The 21,701-nt window shown below is 43.1% G+C and overlaps 1 protein-coding gene across 1 annotated transcript in view; it reads right to left on the bottom strand.

Moving 5' to 3' along the window:
* Positions 1–21,701, bottom strand: part of LOC308076802 (uncharacterized protein) — a 37,452-nt gene that overhangs the window by 6,414 nt on the left and 9,337 nt on the right. Inside the window, exons 5-9 of the mRNA XM_080417284.1 lie at positions 20,903–20,973; positions 19,340–19,897; positions 8,744–8,854; positions 2,223–2,324; positions 1,971–2,073 (exon numbers count right to left, since the gene is read on the bottom strand). Coding sequence (XP_080273410.1) covers positions 1,971–2,073; positions 2,223–2,324; positions 8,744–8,854; positions 19,340–19,897; positions 20,903–20,973 — 945 coding nt within the window. The remainder of the gene's footprint in view (positions 1–1,970; positions 2,074–2,222; positions 2,325–8,743; positions 8,855–19,339; positions 19,898–20,902; positions 20,974–21,701) is intronic.

Genomic DNA, 21,701 nt, shown 5'->3' with positions numbered 1-21,701 from the left:
CAAGGTGAAAGTATTTACTTACTTTGAGATAAATCAGTTTTTCTGCGATAACTCTCTCTGGCCTGGATGAAAATACTATTTACTTCCTGGGTACGTTCATTACAGCACTGGTCACATACTGACGTGACGGCGTTATGATGGCATTGACGAATCAAGAGAACGTGCATGTTGCAACCATGATGAGTTACAACCGTGGCGGTTCTCCCCTAGATATGAGGCCCGCCAGCAACGATATCCACATTAACCCTTTATACATAGTTGAACGGGGTCCCCCAGGGCTCTGTACTAGGTCCGATGCTTTATTCTGTCAACACCAATGGCTCTATCTTGCGCCCATGTCGCGCTATCCACTATTTGGGGATTTAGCATCGTGCAAGGGGCGTTCCCGTGCCGAGTTGCTATCTTGCGACACCAGCCTTATCCCTAAAACACCTGCGTTACCCCTTACATTATAGGTGTGGTTTGGGCATTTCATTAATACCAATCAGCGTGCCAGATGCCATTGCCTTTAAAGCCGGCTGCACTATGCCTTTTGCCCAGTGTTATTTACACTCTCCCCCTCTCTGCCCATGGAAGAAGCTGTCCAACATTGATTCAATTTATATTTAATACACAGAATTATCACTCACACATTGCTGGTTATAGAGAACTCTAAATTACAGCAATCGCTTGTGTTCTGGATGAATTAATCTGAATGGTCTGGTGTGGTTATAGCAAACGCAGATCAAACCAATTTGTGTCTTTGATAAGCTTAACCACTTAAACCCCACATGGGTAACCGGAGTCCCTCAGGGCTCTATACTAGTGTATTTTCTGTTTTCAGTTATTGTGGAGAAAGCTTTAGCTGAAAAAAGCTGATCAACAAGCTCACAATGCATCGCAGCTTGTCGATCTGCTATCTTCAGCAAAAGATTTTCCTACAATACTGATGCTGGGGTTTAAGTGGTTAACTGGCAACTGCTGATAAAAACACAATTTATTGATACAAGGAATTAACAGTCACACTTTTGTGGATTACAGTGAAATTATCATGACAATCACATTCAGAAGTGTTGCCCTGTTAAACTCTGCAGCCACAAAATTAGGTACCTGACAAATCCCGATGTTTCCATCATAAGCTCTAGCCTTTGATTGCTTTTGAATAAAACCATATTTGATACACATATATCACCCTCCCACATGTTACTGATTATAGAGAGTGTAAAATTATTGAAATCCGTTCTTGATTTCCTGTGCAATGGACTAACAACACTTGTTTGGAGCAAATGGCATTGCGCAGCACAAATCACTGTCTTTGAATAGACTAACCTAATCTTATATCAACACAATTGACACAAGAAATTGATTCTCTCACTTTTGATTATAGGAACATTTGAATAACAGAGATTTGTTGAGAATTAGGAGCGAGGGAGACCTCTTGATTTTGTGCGCCCGGCCCGACTCCCGACATTTCTATTGCAGGTGCGCTCTACCAAACGGACTGGTCTGAAAACCCGCTATGCGCTTTCCCAAACGTGTCTGGGCAAGATAGCAATTCTTTGGGATAGCAAACACGCCCATGGCCACACCTCCAGTCGCAAATAACGGAGTCGGCATAATGTATAGTGGGTAGCATGGCCGTAAGATGCCGTTTGGGGACAGCGCCAGCTGCCTTGTGTGTACTTAATGGGTAGTGCCAAGGGATCTGTTTGCCTAAAATCTCACAGCGGATTACAATGTAATGCATTCTAAGCTTGTACATTGTCTATTTTCGTCAAATGTTCAACTCGCTATGGTTCATGTGATTGCCTGGCATTCTTATTTTGGACACATTTTGAACATTTTGAAACATTTATTTTATTGTTTTTTGTTTTGTATGTCACTGGAACAACAGCAACATCTTAGACATTAGTTTGGGATCGCTGCATTGTAGTTCATGTAGTCATTAGAACATGTAAATAAATGTCATGGAGAGAATATTAGGTTCTTACCTGGCTGTTAGCTGACTCATATAGGTTCCTCTCTATGTTCTGAGCCAGAGTCACCGTGTTCTTCCTGTCCTCAGCTGGGTCTCGTGTCAACATGTTCAATACACTGCTCACCAACACACAGAGAATGAAAGAGACAAAGTCAGACATCAGATTTGACTCATCATTCAATAAGTGATAATTGTTCAGCTGGTCTGGGGTCAGGTGGTGCGAACACATAGTATTGGTTCCGCTTTCTGTCTGCTGAACACTCACAGGTAGCGAACATAGGAGTTACGGGGGACATAGGAGTCTTTATGCCAATACTTCCTCATGTGTGCTGCAGAGAGAGGGAGGGCTGTGATGGAGTAGTCCAAACTGAGAGAAAGAGAATGATAGAAAAGACAGAGACAAATAGAAAGAGGAGGGAGAAACAATGAGGAACATATTATTATGATATTATGACATAACGTTCAATAACATATCTGTAACTGTACAGGTGGAAACATAACCTGTTAGTTTGTTTCTTCCAGTTACAGATGTAAGACTGTCTGTTAGGTCCTAACAGATCCACCCACCCACCCCATCCACCAAAAAATATATAAAATAATAGCAATAAGGGTAATAATAATAATAATAACAACTAGGGCTGTGACTTGATAAAAACAAATAATCTAATTAATTAGAGGCTTTGTAATTAATTAATCACAATTAATTGCATTTTAATTGCATATCAATATTTGACCTGAGAACAGTGAGAAGCAATTTTTTCAAATGGATTTTGGTATACGAGTGAATCAATGAATAGTGAGTACATAAGCTTAAGCAGCAAAACATTGTTTATATTTTTTGTATCAAGGTGGTACTTAACCAAGACCAACAGATCAGCGCAATTTTTGCCATAAAGTGCAGCAAATGTAGGATACATTTCAGAGATTCAGGTAGCCTATATCAATTGAAGGACCTTCTGTAAACACTTCAACCTGTTTTTTTTTTGTTAAGTAAAACAATACTTTCATCAGAAAAGTGGAAACCCAGACCATTAGAAAACATCTCTCTGTTGCTCCAGAGGGCATAACAGACTTTGTTGATTTACCAACATTTAGTCCATATTGATTTAAAAAATCAAATCAATTTCAGTCCAACCCTCTGAATAACCTTGGCTAAAATAATAACTGCAGTGGGCAGTCTGTCTCACTGATGGTGGGCTCCTTGTACTCGGACTACCTTCCACGCTAGCTGCAACATGTTTCATGTTTACCAAGGCGGTCTCATCGACGTCTTCATTCATGTTTTCATGCACTGCGCTGACCATAGACATATAAAAGGTAGACGCCTCCTTCGGCTCTGAGGCATTGGTATCTCGGGCGTCATTTTAGAGTAGGCAAGCTTCCGCGTGTGTCACAGAAGGGGGCGTTCGGTAGGCCAATCAGGGGCAGGTGGGGGCGGGTCTTTTCGTAAGAGGCAGCCGTGCAGCAAAAATCAGTTAGACGCGTTGTGATTGGCCAGTAGTCTACGCGCTGTGATTGGCCAGTAGTCAACGCGCTGTGATTGGCCAGTAGTCACTTTGAATGGTAGCTTGCCTACTCTAAAATGGCGACAGCGATACCAGTCGCTCCAACGAACTGCAGAGGCCAATGAGGTATCTAGGTTTCTATATCTATGGCGCTGACTGCGGTTTGTTGTCTGACGACATACACGTTGGTTGGTGCACCGGTATGATCGGTAGGGCTGAAACTCAAGTGAGAAACGTTCCGCGGTGCAAAAATATGTGTGATTAAAATGCGTAAATGTTTTTGAACGTGATATGTTTTCTCTAATTAATTAATCGAAATTAACACAATAAAGTCCCGGCCCTAACTTTTACCCAATTTATTTACTTTTAAATATTTTTACTCAAATTGTCATTTTAGTGTGTCTGTGTGTGTGTGGCATGGCCAATCCTTAAGTAACCCTGGGGATCCCCGAACCACTGGGACAGCTGGCCAATCAGCCCAACCCTTGCCTATGGCTTAATTAGGCCTCTGCTTTCAGCACTGTAATTAAAGCATATTTGTTGCAGCTGTTGCTAGGTCGTGACGTGCTACAAATTGTAGTGTAGTAGTGGGTCTGATACTTTTCGCCATAGACCTGTTTAAACAGAGATGAAGGCAAACGAACTTCCATCACTGTGATGACCACTGTGACCACACCGCCCACTTCACACTGGGTGTGATTTTTTTTAACTCTGAGTGGCCTGAGGTATTGTGTTGGTACTATCAAAAACGTGGTTACAGTAGGTGGCCAGCAACTTTGGCCATTTTCCTTTCACACCTCCTGCATGGAGCGTGTGACCCGAGATGATGTTGGTTCAAATCCAGCACACAACACCAATGGTTTTGATAATGTGGATTGTGGATGTTAAATGGTGGATTTGTGGATAGGACTCTATATGAACAAACTTGTTATATCAACAAAACATATCGCATTCTGTTTGTGTGACATGCATGATGCAACGGTTTTGAAAGTGAAACTGGCCAAAGTCACTGGTCACCTACTGTATAAGAGCGAGTTAAGAATTATGTTTCTAATCATCTTCTTGGCCAAATTTATACATTAATTAACATGGACGGCAATGGAACTCCATTTGTGAACTCCTGTCACTCAGAGGGCCGTAGTTCACATTCTCTATATCTTTGTGCTTTCATAGTCACATTGTGTGAACGAAGACAAGTATGGCTACATAATGGCCAAAAAACATGAAAAGTGAATATTTTGGCCGAGAGGACGATTTGTTTGGAAGTCTGCCGCACTCTAGATTCGAAAGTTGGCTTAAACCACCCAAACTTTGAAATGTGATTGCGGAAAAAAACATGTGACGTATTTGAATACCTGATAGTGTGCTGTTTCACGTTTAAATCATGTTTCTACGTAACAGTATGTCAGAGTAATGTGGCTCCAAAGTGAGGTGATGATTTCAGATTTTTCGGAAAAAAACCCCATAGAAAGTCAAATGTTTTTTTTGGCGATTACGTCATCGTGGTAACACGTAACGGCACAAAATTTAAATCGCACACACTTGTCCCGGCCGAGCCGCACGTTTTTTTGCGGGGGTTGTGTCTACCGTGCGGGCGCCATGACAGGACAATCTTTGCAGGAAGAATATTATTAAATAAATAAATATTATTAAGTATGGCGGATTACAATAAGTGTTTTGCCATTGGCATGGCAGGCACACTCAATAATAATAACAATAATAATAATAATCATCATCGTCATCATCATCAAAGAGGAATTTGCCTCTGGCTTCAATGTGTAATTGTTTCATAAAAATAAGGACCATCTCTGCATAATGTATACTTTTACTTTCGGTACTATAAAGCTTTTATCAAGTAAACTTATACTTGTAACAGAGTATGTCTACATAGCGGTATTGCTACTTTTACTTAAGTGAAAAATCAGTACTTCTTCCATCACTGGTACTAATAGTAGTAGTAGTAGTGGTGGTAGTAGTAATAGTAATAGTAGTAGTAGTAGTAGTAGTAGTAGTAGTAGTAGTAGTAGTAGTAGTAGTAGTAATAGTAGTAAGATCAATATAAATCCCCCGTTGTAGCCTACGATCATGTCTCATATCACTTTATACACTAGCCATGTTTTGTATGGGGAATATAGGTTGCTGCCTTCAGGAAGGAGTTACGGTGTTCCAACATACAATAAGATCAGGCTGAATAAGTCCTTGTCCATCAGTCGACTTTGAGGCTTAATTTAGAGTCTGGCCAGGGGTAGGCTGAGCGGTGGACATTGCTCTTGTCTTTATGTTTTTATGTATGTCATTTTTTATGTTTCCGTGTTATGTGTGTATTATGACAAACATGGCTGCTGGGTCGCAAGACAAATTTCAGTGTGAGCTGATAATAAAGTCATATCTTATCGTATCGTATCAAGACTGCCATCAACTCAGCTGCTTGTGAGACCATCGTGAAACGGCGGCATCAAGATTGGTTCGATGAGAACAACCTTGCAATCCGTGATCTCATTGACCAAAAATGGAGGGCTCACTTAGCATGGGAAAGCCAACCAACAAGGAAGCTGTTTTCCGTAAGATCAAGGCCACGGCTCAACGTACCATCCGGAAGCTTCAGGATGACTGGTAGACCGAGAAAGTCAAGGAGATCCAAGGCTATGCCGACCGCCATGAGACAAGGGATTTCTTCTAAGCCATCCGTACCATCTACGGATCGATTCATTCCTCTTCGCATCCCTCTAAGCTCTGTTAATGGTCAGGTACTCCTGAAGGACAAAGATGCTATTCTTGCCCAATGGAAAGAGCACTTCAAAGACCTCCTGAACCGGCCTCCCCAAGCTTCAGAAGTCTTCCTCTGTGCGATTCCTCAACATCCAATTGAGTCTCCCGCCCTCTGTTGAAGAGACTCGGCAATCAAACAGATGAAGCGGGACGCAAGCATCGTGCCCATCTTCAAGAAAGGCGATCACTCTGCCTGTGGAAATTACCGCGGCATCTCCCTGTTGGAAAGAACATCAGGACCCTGGCAATCTGGGAACCCATCGCCAAATGAAAAGGAAAAACAGCGCCCTCTGCTGTTTTTGACTATCTCAGTTGGCTCTGGGAGGAAGTTGACGTAGCACCCGTGCGCAAGGAAACCGGGGTTTTGGTCTGCCTTCAGCGCATAACTTCCGGTGGTGCGACTATGTTTTCATTCCCACAAACAATATATATATATATATTTTTTTTAAATAATTTTTATCCCACGATTTTGTAACCCATATTGTTTCACCCAGTGCCAATTGCCTATGTAATCCTGGGCGCTACTCTCCCTCTGCCAGCCTAGGGAGAGCCCAAGCTGAAGCTCTTGCCTCCTTCAATGCATGAGGAGCAGGCAGTATAGTGACCAGGATTACTGCATGTTTTTGTGAGGGTATTAACTACCCTAGGAGACACGGGGAGAACATGCAAACTCCACACAGAAAGGCCCTTTCACCAACCCCACCTAGGGTATGGACACTGATGACACGGAGGAGAGAACACGCCCCCAGCACCCACAGCGTCCCCGGCGGGAATTGAACCCAGGACCTTCTAGCTGTGAGGCACAAACAATATTTCTACACGGAACACTAACACCACTTATCTCAGAGAACTTGGATCGTTTTGGTTATAAGCCCACTTGTTTCTATGATGAAAGAGCAAGTTAAAATGTGAATATCTTTCCGTGGTTTTGTCTGCTCCGCGGACGCTATTGTTGAATTAGTTTCGGTTTGTTTCGAGTGGGGAAGGATCGACGGACACGTGAATCCCGCCCACTACATTTGATTTGGTAAAGCGCGGCCTGCTTCCTGATCTGAAGGCACGCCCACTTGTAGGCCAGTGCGTATGCGATATGACGAACCCCCCCGACAGATTCAAACGCAGAGCAGAATCTGTTCTTGAGAGATTAGGACCCTGGAGAAGTTTCACCAGCAAAAGTTGCGGGAAATCATGGGAATCGGCTGGGAAGGACGCATCACTAACAATGTCGTTCTAACTCGGGCCTCCCAAGCGTGGAAGGTCATTTGTGTTGCATGGAAGACTCATCCCTCCCCAAACAGACCCTATTTTGTGAACAGGCTCATGGCTCTAGGCTGCTAGGGGGACCCAAGCGAAGCGTCAACAAAGACACCAGTGTCTTATGTTACCCCGTCCACCTCCAACACTTCTGTGCCCGGGCTGCACCCAACTCTTCTACTCACATCTTGGCCTCCACAGTCACCAGCAGACACAGACAGAGAGTTCAGTTAGTTCATCTAGCTCAAGGGGAGAGCAAATAAATGGAAAAGAAGAACGGATCCTTGTTTTCGAGGATGCCATGTTGATGAGTAGTAATAGTATTAGTAGTATTAGTAGTAGTAGTAGTAGTAGTAGTGGTATTAGTGGTGGTAGTAGTACTAGTAATAGTAATAGTAATAGTAATAGTAGTAGTAGTAGTAGTAGTAGTAGTAGTAGTAGTAGCAGTAGTAATATTAGTAGTAACAGTAGTAGCAGTATTAATATTACATATTATTATTATTATTAGTAGTAGTAGTAGCAGCAGCAGTAATAATGGTAATAGTAATAGTAATAGTAGTAGTATTAATAGTAGTAGTATTATCAGTAATAGTAATAGTAGTAGTAGAAGTAATAGTATGAACCATTTGGTTCGGTATGAGCCAAATGGATCCTTATAACTGTGATTATAATACAATATAAATTATAATGTATTACAAGAACTATGGTAATTATAACACACTATAAAAGATTACAACTGTGATCATAATACACTATAAAGTAGTATAATGTTTTACAACTATGATAATTATAATACAATATAATAGATTATAACTGATTATAATACAATATAATCTATTAACAATAATGTATTACAACTATATCCTGTTCTAAATTTTTGTTGGTGAGTGATCAGTCATTATGAAGTGTTTGGCCCCGTTTGGCCTAGCTCAGACCTACCCAGGACTGGGTACTTTTTAGGCACGAGTTTAGTACCACTTACACACCACGCTACCCACTTCATTGTAGTGGACCGTGGCACAAGTGGGCGGTGTGGTGTGGGGTAGGGTGAGGCCATGCATATGGAAAGCTGCCTTTTGTGTCATCAGCTCCAGGTTCACAACTGAAGTTCAAAGGTAAATCATTTAAACGGTCACTGTTAATAGACAGCCAGCTGGATACACACACACACACACACACACACACACACACACACACACACACACACACACACACACACACACACACACACACACACGAGAGAGAGAGACAACGTTACTTTATCACATGGCAGTGTCTGCATCTTAAATCCTCAGCAGTGTTTCTGGAGTCACACCATTTACATTCCCAGTAGTCATCATCAGTGGCTGGTTGTGCTTGTATTTTTGTCCTGGCAAACAGACAAAGACCAGAGTCAAGTTAGTCGCGTATACTTTACATGATTTCATATTCAACAATGATGAATTCATTAAAATGATGATGATAAGTTGCGTATAATAATAATAATAGAAACAAACATTTCTTATACATTATAAGTGTGCCTGCAGCTCACTAAGTTTGATTGACTTCCGGTCTTCACCATTGGATTCCTTGTACCCATAGGAGGCATAGTTTTCGGGTCTATACGACCACTTCCTGGTACAACCGGAAGTACGATACGATACGATAATACTTTATTGTCAGTTTGCACTGAAATTTGTCTTGCGACCCAACAGCCATGTATGCAACATATAACAGTACACACATTTGACATGACACAAAAAAACAACAAAATACATACATAAAGACATGCAAAGACAAGAGCAATGTCCACCACTCAGCCTACCCCTGGCCTATAACTCCTGATTAAGCCTCAATGTGAACAGATCCAAGTGAACAGATCCACTTCCGGGTTACACCATTAAACTAGGGTGACCATATTCTGAATTCCCAAAAAGAGGACACCTAACGAATGCACGCGCGCATGCGTTCCGTGCGCGCGCGCGCGCGATTTTTTGGGGCGGTTCTGTGCGGTTTTGGCCGTTTTTTGGGGCGGTTCTGTGCGGTTTTGGCCGTTTTTTTGGGCAAAATGGGTGGATTTTGGGTGGATTTTGTAACTGTTTTTTTTTTACTTTATTTCGGTTTTAAGGTTAGGGTTAGGGTTATGTTATTGAATTATTTTGGGGGAGCCATTCTTCAAAATAACCTCTCTCATGTCTATAATGTAAAAAAAAATGCCTCAAAACCTGTTAATTAAACAAAAAGAAAAAAGAGAAGTAGCCTGTTATTTAATGTTACCCCATTCTTCAAAATAACATCTCTATCATGTCTATAATCATGGAAAAATGTAAAAAATGCCTCAAAACCTGTTATATTAAACAAAAAGAAAAAAGAGAAGTAGCCTGTTATTTAATGTTTAGGTACCCCATTCTTCAAAATAACATCTCTCTCATGTCTATAATCATGGAAAAATGAAAAAAATGCCTCAAAACCCAAAGTAGTAGGTCAGAAGAACCCTTATTTGCCACGGAGACATATGTTCCTGCTTTGCAAACAGTACACTCTGCTTCGCATTTGTCACGACCCAGACGAAAACACGGGTACTTTTTGCGCATTTCATCCGTGAAGTTACATTTGCGTTTCGGCATTTTCTCCGCCTCTGTCTGTCTGTGTAACTTTTTCGGGGAGCAATGATAGGCAGCACTGAGCGCGACACTGTTCCACGTGTGTCTGTGTGAGTGAGTGAGTGAGTGTGTGTGTGAGTGTGTGTGTTTGGTCACGTCTGCTGACAGGCTGCTGGAGGCACACGTGAGTCACGTGTGCCTCCAGCAGCCTGTCAGCAGCCGTGTTGCGGAACCAGGGTTACGGAAGGACCATATCGATGGCCAAAATGCAAAACCTCCTATGTGCAAATTTCATGATTTTCGGATTTCACTGTGGATGAGGACTATAGGCTATGCTGCACATGCTCAGTCTGTCTGCAAGATAGTCCCGCCCCTCATTTTGTCAGAAAAAGTCATTTGACTAAAACCTCCTATCTTGTTCAGTGCCAATTAGTGCTAAAATGTTGAAGCGCAAAGCCTCTTATCTGCACCAGAACTAGTTGAGCAGCAGACAGAGCTGAAACTTGGGAATTATATGTTATGTAGACAGTCTAAATGTCTTTCAGTTTGTAGTCATCTATTATTTTCAAAATAAAAAAGTGTCTTCCCCCTTACTAGTTAAGTATTTGTTAGTAACTCTGTCAAGTTAATTGCATTGCCTTGTTGATTGCTAATGATTAGTGTCAGGTGGTGACACTTTTATCACACCAAGAGTGTGAGTTGATAAAAAAAATGTATGGTAATACTTGATACAGTACTGTAGAATGTCTTGATCTCAAAATGAGCATAAAAAAAGCATTATTTAACAAAAATAATGTTTGTTTGTAAGCCTAACTATTTCTAGGTAAAAACCTCCTATGTGCATCTATGTAGATAGGAGGTCATTTTTAGGTATAGATAGGAGGTTTTGGCATTGAACATTTTGAACTTGTGGTTAGAGGTTGTCATTGCTGCTTAAATGTGAACGTCATTGTCGTGATTTTTTATTAATTGCAGATCAAAATCACACGTGAACACCGTGGCAGCCAACAACCCTGTGAAAATATTGTGGTGTGTCGGTTGGGGGGTATGAGGGTATGGGGGTGGGATGGGGTTTTGAGTTATAGGGTGTGGGAGGTGTGGGTGGTGGTTGGGGGGGTATGGGGTGGGGGGTGCATGAGGGTTTGGGTGGGTGGAGTTTGGGGGTTGTGGTGTGCTGGTTGGGGGCATGGGGACCGGGGGTTCTGGGAGTGGGGGTAATGGGTTGGGTGGGATTTGGGGGTATGAGGGTATGGGGTGGGATGGGGTTTTGAGTTATGGGGGTTGTGAGGTGTGGGCTGGCAGTTGGGGGGTATGGGGTTTGTGGGAGTGGGGGAGTATTGCAGGTGGTGGAGTTGGGGGGTAGAGGGTATGGGGGGGTTTTGTTGAGGGGGGCATAGGCCAGTTAGGCCGGATCATACAGGATAGGGTCTTTGTGATGCGAAAGTGTGGTCTAGCCAACACCAACTCAGGACTACTGAAGTGGGATGGGGTTTTGAGTTAGGGAGGTGGAGAGGTGTGGGCTGGCAGTTGGGGGGGGGGGGTTGTGGGAGTGGGGGAGTATTGCAGGTGGTGGAGTTGGGGGGGTAGAGGGTATGGGGGGATTATGTTGAGGGGGGCATAGGCCAGTTAGGCCGGATCATACAGGATAGGGTCTTTGTGATGCGAAAGTGTGGTCTAGCCAACACCAACTCAGGACTACTGAAGTGGGATGGGGTTTTGAGTTAGGGAGGTGGAGAGGTGTGGGCTGGCAGTTGGGGGGGGGGGGGTTGTGGGAGTGGGGGAGTATTGCAGGTGGTGGAGTTGGGGGGTATAGGGTATGGGGGGGATTATGTTGAGGGGGGCATAGGCCAGTTAGGCCGGATCACACAGGATAGGGTCTTTGCGATGCGAGAGTGTGGTCTAGCCAACACCAACTCGGGACCCTTGAAGTGGGATGGGGTTTTGAGTTATGGAGGTGGAGAGGTGTGGGCTGGCAGTTGGGGGGGGGGGTTTGTGGGAGTGGGGGAGTATTGCAGGTGGTGGAGTTGGGGGTAGAGGGTATGGGGGGGATTATGTTGAGGGGGGCATGGGTCAGTTAGGCCGGATCATATAGAATAGGGTCTTTGCGATGTGTGAGTGTGGTCTAGCCAACACCAACTTGGGACTCCTGAATCGCTGCCCTCCACACTCTCCTATCTAGCATCAGGGTCTTGAGCTCTACAGTATTGTTGGCTAAGCTGTTACGCCGAAGTGCATCTACGTAGGTGGTGCACTTCTTGTCTCTCTTGGCTTTGCCCTAGGTTGGCTCTCATAGTGTTAGTTTGCTTGCCACTAGTTATGGGTCCCTGACGCAGTGCCCTGCCTCATCCTTCTCTCTCTGACTTTGTCTGTGACCCATGGTAGGTTCCTGTAGAGGACCACATTTCTGATGTGGTCCGTCCATGTGACTCCTAGTGCCATTCATAGCATTCCATCATTACTACAACTCTATCCAAGGCCCTTTCCTGTTGTGCTGTGACGGTCCATGTCTCAGCCCCATACAGCAGTACTGACTCCACTGTAGCTATACAAACAGCCGCCTCTTGAGGTCTTCTCCCATATCTGATTTCCACACTCTCCTCATCCCATGCAAGGCATTCCAATCAAGTGCCCCCCGGACCTTCAGGTCCTGTTCCATTGAAGCAGTCCAGGTTATTAGAAGTCCTGGACTGCCTCGAGTAGCTTGTCTCCATCATCTGAACCATCTTCTCAGGAACTCCATAGGCCCGGAGAATGTTCATCAGATTCCCCCGGTGGATGGTGCCAAAAGCCTTTTGGAAGTCATGAAGGTGATCACCACTGAAAGATTCCGCTCCTTACTCCGTCCAGAATCCTCCTCAGCACCAGTATCTGCCCGAGTTTCTCATTACAGGGTCTAAGATGGGTCTAAGACGGTTGAGGATCTTCCTGTTAGCCGTCTTGGCAACTTGTGAGCTCAGGCTAATGCCTTGGTGAGTTCGCCTGACTTTGGTACTGGATCGATGATCATTTTGCTCCACAGCTTCGGCAGCTTGCTAGACGTGTGTGCTTGATAAAATCCAACACCACCTCGTCTATGTGCACATACATCAGAACCTCTGCTGTCACTCCATCTTCCCCGCAGCTCTTGCCTCACTTGATAGTAGCCTTGGCCCTCTGGTACTCAATCCATGGTGAACCGTCTGGTTTGGGAAGGTCATGGAAGACAGGAGCATCGGATCATCCTCTTCTTCGGTTGAAGGAGGATTTCCTAGGAGTGTTTTGAAGTGCTGGTACCATGTTTCAACTCGTTCCTCTGCGCTTTCTCCCCAGATCTTGGAAGTCTGAGAAGAGCTTCTGCCAGAAATGTCATTGATGAGCTTCCAGCTCTTGCCATGTTTCTGGTGAACATGCACCTCTTTAATGTCCCTGATCTTTTGGGTCAGCTCCCGTTGTTCCAGTTGCATACACTTGATATAGCTCCTCCTTCCTCCGCTTATATTCCTCCCTCAGACCCTCTCCTTTTTGGTCAGCGACAAAGTCCCTGTGTGCTGCTCTCATCTACTCCCTGGCTGTGGTTATTCTAGGGTTATTCCTCCTTGCTTATAGGCTCTTTAAGACATTCAATGATCTTACCTACTATTCCACTATCCACACCGGACACAAGGTTCGTGATCCAGTTGTATGAGTTAGGGGAGTTGGAGGGCATGAGGGTTTGGGTGGGTGGGGTTTGGGGGGTGTGTTGTGCTGGTTGGGGGAATGGGGGTTGTGGGAGTGGGGGGGTATTTCAGGTGGTGGAGTTGAGGGTATAGGGGGGATTATGTCGAGGGGTGCCTGGGCCAGTTGTTTTGTAGTCCACCTAATGGGTGGGATTTGGGGGGTGTGTTGTGCTGGTTGGGGGGAATGGGGGATGTGGGAGTGGGGGGGTATTTCAGGTGGTGGAGTTGAGGGTATAGGGGGGATTATGTCGAGGGGTGCCTGGGCCAGTTGTTTTGTAGTCCACCTAATTGTTGTTTTTTTTGGAAAAAAGCGTATACAGTCTACTAACCATTTCATACCATTGAAAATGACCTAGCGTATACCCACGACCACACGCATCTCGTGCAGGGAATGATTATTGTATACCTCAGAAAACAAACCTAGACCACACCACTGATGCAACTGTTTGCAGCTGTAAATGTATGTATTTACAGCCTGTACTATTTATCATTATTTAGTTATGCAATCACTTAACATCACAGTGCAAAAGCTCCTATCTGCAGAATTATCCAGGAAAAGTGGGGAAAAACCTCCTATCTGCATTTGCAATATGAGATCAGTGTAATTAACATACAATATTGTAATATAATCCAGAAATCCAGAAACGGTGAATTATGTGATGGGTATCATAAAAAAATAGCATTGTGCAAAAAAGATACAACATTTTGTAGTTTTCTTTTTCATTTTCCCAACAATGTTAATTTTTCAGATAGGAGGTTTTGGCCATCGATATTTAGCGCTTTCAGTGTAAAAAAAAAAAAATAATCCCAAAACACCGGACATTTGAAGGATTTTATAAACTCCCCCCGGACAGGCCGGACAGCACCTCAAAAGAGGACATGTCCGGGTAAAAGAGGACGTATGGTCACCCTAATTAAACTCCACACCCCTCAGAGAGTATGAGGCAATCAGACACACCAGAAGTAGGAGGTAAAAAAACGGAAGTGGTCATGTTTTTTATGAAATTGGAAGTTTGTGGGACCACCCATCAAGTTTGGGACCTGTAGCATGCTGGGAACTGGCTGTGTAAAGCCTAGCCAATAGGAATACAGAGGGGGTGTGGCTTAAGCAATAACAACCTGTCCCTATTGGTAGTCTAAGTCCACAAACCAAGTTTGGAGACGGTAGCATGCTGCAAACTGGAGTTACGGCTGTTTAAAGCCCAGCCAAAAGGAAGCCAGAGAGGTTTCTATTATACTATTATAACTATGATAGTCCCCCATGGAACCCGTCAAGGACCCCGAGGGGTCACCGGACCACACTTTGATAACCACTGGGACAGATGAACCCCCGTTAGGAACATCCACTCTCAGAGTCAGCAATCATTTACCTGGGTTCCCCTGGGAACACATCAAGGACCGCTGGGGGTCCCCGGACCGCACTTTGATAACCACTGGGACGGCTAGCCAATGAGAGGAGAGATGGAATGGTTATGAGCTGGAAAATAGCCAATCTACAAGCTCACAACGCGTCACAATGTACCACGCTGATAGTCATTTAGCTGGGGACCCCCTGGGAAGCTCTCAAGAACCCCTGGGGGTCCCCGGACCACACTTTGAGAACCAACAAAGGACCCCCTGGAAATCCCTCAAGGAGCCCTGGGGGTCCCCGGACCGCACTTTTAGAACCACTGGGACAGATGAACCCCCGTTAGGAACATCCACTGTCAAGAGTCACCAATCATTTAGCTGGGGCCCCCTAGGAAGACCTCAACTTTTATATCCACTGGGACGGCTGGCCAATGAGAGGAGAGATGGAATATTAACTCCAATGAAGGACAAGGACTCTCAACCGAAATCAAGTGACGCAACTCAAAAGTCTGTACGACAAACTGTTCAAAAGTTATAGCCTAAAAAATAGGAACTATCAAATATTGACAAATCAGAAGAGGGGCGGAGCTAAGTAACACCAATGAAGAACAAGGACTCTACAAAGAGTCAATGAGGCCACTTACAAGTGGCTACGACAAGCAGGTCAAAACGTTTTTGTAAGTCGGGACCGGTGAGTACCAATTGTTATACATGCAGGTGAAACCGTTTTGTGGGGACATTTTGTAGGGGGCGCTATTGAGCCGTTAGGCCATGCCCCTTTTTCAGACCGATAAAATAGGACGTTATTAACTCTCTCAGTGCCACGCCCCGACATATCCCGAGTTTTTCCCGAGTACCCTCAGTGCCAGCACGAGAAATCCCGAGTTTTTACTTTTGACTGTGGTCGCGCTATTCTGTTTTTTTTCATGATCACTTTCGCTTCCTGACTCCTTCAGACTCACCCGGAGCCGGATGTAAAAAAAAAATTTCATTTCCGGGTCACGTTGTTTTTCTCCGGTGATTTTCGGCCAGAATAGGGAAAGTCACGGTTTTTCACACGGTATAAAAAGCGAACGGAGAGGTCCACGTCTACTCTCTTTGGTCTGGGTGACGATCAGTCATCGTAGTCGTGTATCGCATCGTAATTTAGCCCGATCGATTGTCGAAAATGTCAACATCTGGTTCTGACCGGATATGACGTGAGCCTGTTTGGGAGGGGGCGAGTGAGCCAGCGAGATCATCAATGTGTCGATTTGTTGCTCTCTACTGGTAGAACTGTATTATGGGTTTAAAACCCCAATCAGATCATTTATTTGAATGAAAAATTACAAAATTAAAAAATAAAATAAAACGCAAATTCCTGGCAGTTTGGGAGTACTTTATGAAAATACTCTTGGCACTGAAAGAAGAAGAAGAAGAAGAAGAAGAAGAAGAAGAAGAAGAAGAAGAAGAAGAAAATTTCAATAGAGCTTCGCACTGGTACAGTGCTCGGGCCCTAATAATAACACTGCATGCAGCAATGAACGGGCCCTCACACCTCTGTCCACGTTAGGGGCAAATATCGATAAATCAGAACAGGGAGTAGCTCAAATGAATGACAAGGACTTTCAACTGAGTCTGTCGAAAGACATGGCTTTCAGATCAGCCGTGTGATATTAATTATCTGAACCAAATTTACTATGATTTTGACAAAAGGGTTATTGTTAGAAAGACTGCGCCCTCTCTCTCTCTCCCACTCTCCCCCCCCCCCCCCCCCCCTCTGCCCGAGAGACTGTTACGCCCCTCGCGAGACTACAGCGAGCCCTGTTAGTAAGACTGTACCTCATCTTGCGAGAACAAAGAACAAAGAGCTGAACGCTCGAAGCAAGAGACGCTCCGTTCGTAAAGATAACGATTGCACTATTTAGACATATTAAGTCTAGTTTACATATGTCTGCTACACACCAGAGTGCCTGTGTGTGTGTATGATAAACGTAAGTTCTCATGAAGTCGATATATAACCTGTTGTCCCGTTACGGGTCTTGTAACCAAGCTAAATACCTGCTAATGCTAACTAGCAGCTAACTGCCTCGTCACTCTGTAATAGTGACCGACGGTCAGAGAAATGCTATCGATGGTTCGTTTTTATCGTTGTACTGTTACTGTATGCACTTGCACATCCCCTATGTTGATGAGGAAGAGTAATGTCACTGCACTTGTTTCTTAGAATGATCAGTGTGATACGTTTGGGTAACTACTACTTATAATATAAGCTGAATTTGTGCTTCTAACCCCAGTTGGGCAGATACAGGTGCCATACCGTATGAATGTAATTTGAGCAGCTAAGCTAAACTGTGAAGTTTAGAGGCCATTATTCATTTGGTTTAATATGTTAAATGAGACCTGTCTATACTGTACATGTGACTGTTATGATGCACAACTTACAAGGGCATTCATTCGCTGTTATATTCTGCTTATTACAGAAACCACACACAACCCTGCTGTTCAGTAGCACCTGTTTATTAAGGAGAATAAAAGGTCCTCAGTATCCACCATTGTCTTCTGCGTCCTAATCAATGCACAAGGGCGAACACAACCTACCCAGCCATACAGTGTTTCACTGGGTCCTTCACAACAGTTATTATTGTGAAATATTGATGATTTAGTTCATTTTTATACTTTTTATACTTTGAGACTCTGAGTTAGTCTCAAAGTGTAAGTCTTAATATATATATATTTTTTGATACTGAAGGAATAATCCAGAATGGGACTACATTATTTTGGTTTATTTTATTGTTATGACCATTCTGTATTATGTCTAATCATGTGTTGGAATTGTACTCAGCTTGAGAGATGTAATGAATGCGGGTGTTTGTGCAGCAGTGACAGTGGAGCAAGGAGGAAAACAGAAGTTGGTTAAATGATGACATTTTGTTGGAGTCACCATTTGACTCCCAGAGAAGAAAAGCAGCAGCACATCACGTGATCACCAAAAAAAACAGCCCGTTCACTTCGCATTTTTTCTCCGCGATTCTACGAGACTCGGATACATCTTTTGAGGTGATCACCGGGTGGATCGTTGTGAAGAATTATATTCTATGATTTTTCAAAGGTTAGTAAAAACGCTCGAAATCGCTGGCAAGGGCAGCTATAGATGATGTTTTAACTCTGGCAATTAAAGAGTTAAAAGTGAGAACTAGACTAAAGGTCAGCTGGACATGGGGTGAGCCTAAAAAGTTTGACAAACAAGAAACAACAATTGAGGAACCAAAGTGGGGAATGCCAAAAAAAAAGCAATTTGGACAAAAATAGACAAAAATGAAGACATGTCATGTTGTAATTTACAGTGGAGTAAAAGTAAAGTCTGAGAGTCTCATAAGCAAATCGAACTCTCTGTTCAGCTATTACACATGCATAAGGCTATGTGCTCCGTAGTGAACAAAAGTCCTCAAATCATGTACACAGCGTGCGATCTCCGTGAAATTTTTCAAATCAGCCTCATGGTGGTGCTATAACAGGCCGATTCGTGTTTTTACCTATAACTGCAACGATCTGTGTAAAACTTTGTACGCGCACTCCCTAGAGCTCAAGGAAAAACCGCTGACCTGCATTTTTCACATCTGCGCCACCAGGAGGCCAACTCATGTCTTTGATATTACTCCGTCAGATTCTATCAAAATTCCAGGCAAATCGGTACACATGATCTCTATTGTCACGTGATCAAGACAAATCAGTTCCATTTTTCATATTCCATCCTAATTGGCTAATGTTGACATTTAAAGTTTGAAAGAGTGCGCCCGTTTTGAACAAAATGCCTCAAATCATGAACGCAGCGTTCGATTGCAGTGAAACTTCGCACGCACATTCGCCCTACGTCGAGGAACAAATGCCACCCTTTTGACACTGCCCTATTATAGTGCCATTTTTTACTGCGCCGATTTAAAAAAAACAATTCTTTGATATTACTCCTAAACATTTTGTCCAAACATCACGCAAATCGGTACACATTCTGTCCGATTATTCATATTCCATCAACATTGCTGGCCTACAATAACCTACATGACCTGGCGGAGACCTGTGCTCCGAGGAGCACTTTTTCTAGTTTCCAATATGTTCATGTTAAAGTCATGTTTTTGTTTGCTAGTAAAAATACAGTAGAAGTTAGAATCATGTAAAATTTTAAATCATTGCAATGTGGATTTGTTCTTTCTCTTTCCAGTTGAAGTTCAAAGAGATTAGTGATCTTACATTTTGTCTTGAACTCGAGGTTCTTCATTCGTCCTAGACCCATAGCCAGAGTCTGGTGTTCCTCTGCTTGTCCTAGACCCATAGTCGTAGTCTGATGTTTCTACGCTTGTCGAAGCGCAGTCGTAGTCGTAGTCATAGTCGTAGTCTGATATTTCTACGCTTGTCCAAGCGTAGTGGTAGTCAGAGTCGTAGTCTGATGTTTCTAACCTTATCCAAGCGTAGTCGTAGTCATAGTCGTAGTCTGATGTTTCTAAGCTTGTCCTAGACCCATAGTCGTAGTCTGATGTTCTGCTTGTCCTAGACCCATAGTCGTCTGATGTTTCTACGCCTGTCCTAGATCCATAGTCGTAGTCTGATGTTCTGCTTGTCCTAGACCCATGGTCGTCTGATGTTTCTACGCCTGTCCTAGACCCATCGTCTGAGGTTTCTACACCTGTCCTAGACCCACAGTCGTAATCTGATGTTTCTATGCCTGTCCTAGACTCATAGTCATAATCTGATGTTTCTATGCTTGTCCTAGACCCATGGCCGTAGTCTGATGATCCACCGTAATGTCCTCTGGAATCAAAAAATTATATCTTCAATTATCATGACTATGAATGAATGTGTGTGTGTGTGTGTGTGTGTGTGTGTGTGTGTGTGTGTGTGTGTGTGTGTGTGTGTGTGTGTGTGTATATATATATATATATATATATATATATATATATATATATATATATATATATATATAAAACTATTAAAAGAACGCCTTTTGAAACGCTTCCGTCTTCCGGTGAAAACAAATGGAATTCTGGGTAATGCAGGACTGCGCTAAATAATTGCAATGACGGTAGTGACCAGCAGAGGTTGCTAAAAATCGCTATGTTTGGACCTGCCTTGTATTGCTTTAAGTATCAAAAGTAAAAGTACTCATTGTGCAGTATGTCATTTGTGTTGCTTAATGCGGCACTATGTCACTATTTTTTAATGAATAAAATGTAATTTTAATTAAAACAATTGAGTATGTTAATACAATGTAACTTATACAATTGGGGTAGTCATATTTGGTCTCCCTGCTCTTCTACTGAGACATTTAGATCGTGGCAAAGGTCATGTCCCACCTAGACACAGATTTTAGATTTCATTTGTATTGAAGGGATAGCCCCTTGAGATGTCTTATTTTCAAGGGGGTCCCACACAGGATCTGACACAAATTTTGACCTGATGGTCAAGATAAGATTTCTCCCCTGAGCAAGCAGGCAGGCTCTATTACATCAATGTTAAAATAATGGTTAAAATCCGGGGTAGAATAGGAAAGTTACATAGTGCAGCTTTAATCAAAGATTGTCCGAATCTTTTGAAAATAGCAGATATACCGCATGGTGACACAGTGTAAGCTTGTAGATCGGTATTATCGAATAGTTGTATTATTACCAAGTAATTGGGGTTAATGCATTGTTTGTGGGGAAAAAAATCTGCAAAGTAAATAGTAACAATGGATGTAAAGAATAAATATGTGTGGGGTTACAATATTTGCATCTGAGATGTACTGGAGTAGAAGTGTTAAGTATTGAAAATCCGTACCCTGTACACATACTCATGTGTTTCTCATTCAGCTCAGCGATCTCCTCTTTCATCATGCAGCAGTATTCCAGCTGTATTTCACACATCAACAGAGAATGAGAGGAGACTATTTACATATGTTTTGGTATTTCCCCTCAATTAAATGTTTCTGGATTTGGATTAAGGAGATTGTTATAGCTATGATTGGTAAACCTCTTCCCAGCTGCCCTGCCCTTTTTCTTATTGGTTATAACCCAAATATTTTGTTAACATTTCAGGATAAACACATATTACTAGCCGCCTCAACTGCCGCCAAGAAAACTATTATTAAAAACTGGCGTGAACCAACTACTAATTTGAAAATAAACTGGCTTAATTGTTTTTCGGATATTTGTTTACTGGAGCGCTCTACTGCCAGAATGAACGGTGCCAGAGCTGACACGGTGGATAACCGGTCCAGAGCTCTGGATGCAGTTCAGTCGCTTGGCTAGTTTTAATCTGTATTGGGTTGTGGCCTTGTCCATTTCTCCCTTTCCCCGTACCTGTGGCTCCTGTACATTATCCTGTACTTGTCCTGTGCTTGTCTTGTGTTTGTCTCATGTTGGTCTGTCCCTGTCTGTACCTGTCTTGTACTTGTCTGTGTTTTTATTTTTTCTCTGTTCGTGTGGATGTCCATATTGTACTGAATGTTTTGCTTGTTATGTGTTATGTTTTTGTTTAATGCATGTATGCATGTCTCGATCTAATGCATGTATGCATGTCTCCATCTAATGCATGTATGCATGTCTCCATCTAATGCATGTATGCATGTTTATTGTTT

Source organism: Gymnoscopelus braueri (genome assembly GCF_963280865.1).
Source record: "Gymnoscopelus braueri genome assembly, chromosome: 21".
NCBI lineage: Eukaryota > Metazoa > Chordata > Actinopteri > Myctophiformes > Myctophidae > Gymnoscopelus > Gymnoscopelus braueri.
This window is presented reverse-complemented; position numbering and strand designations above follow the sequence as displayed.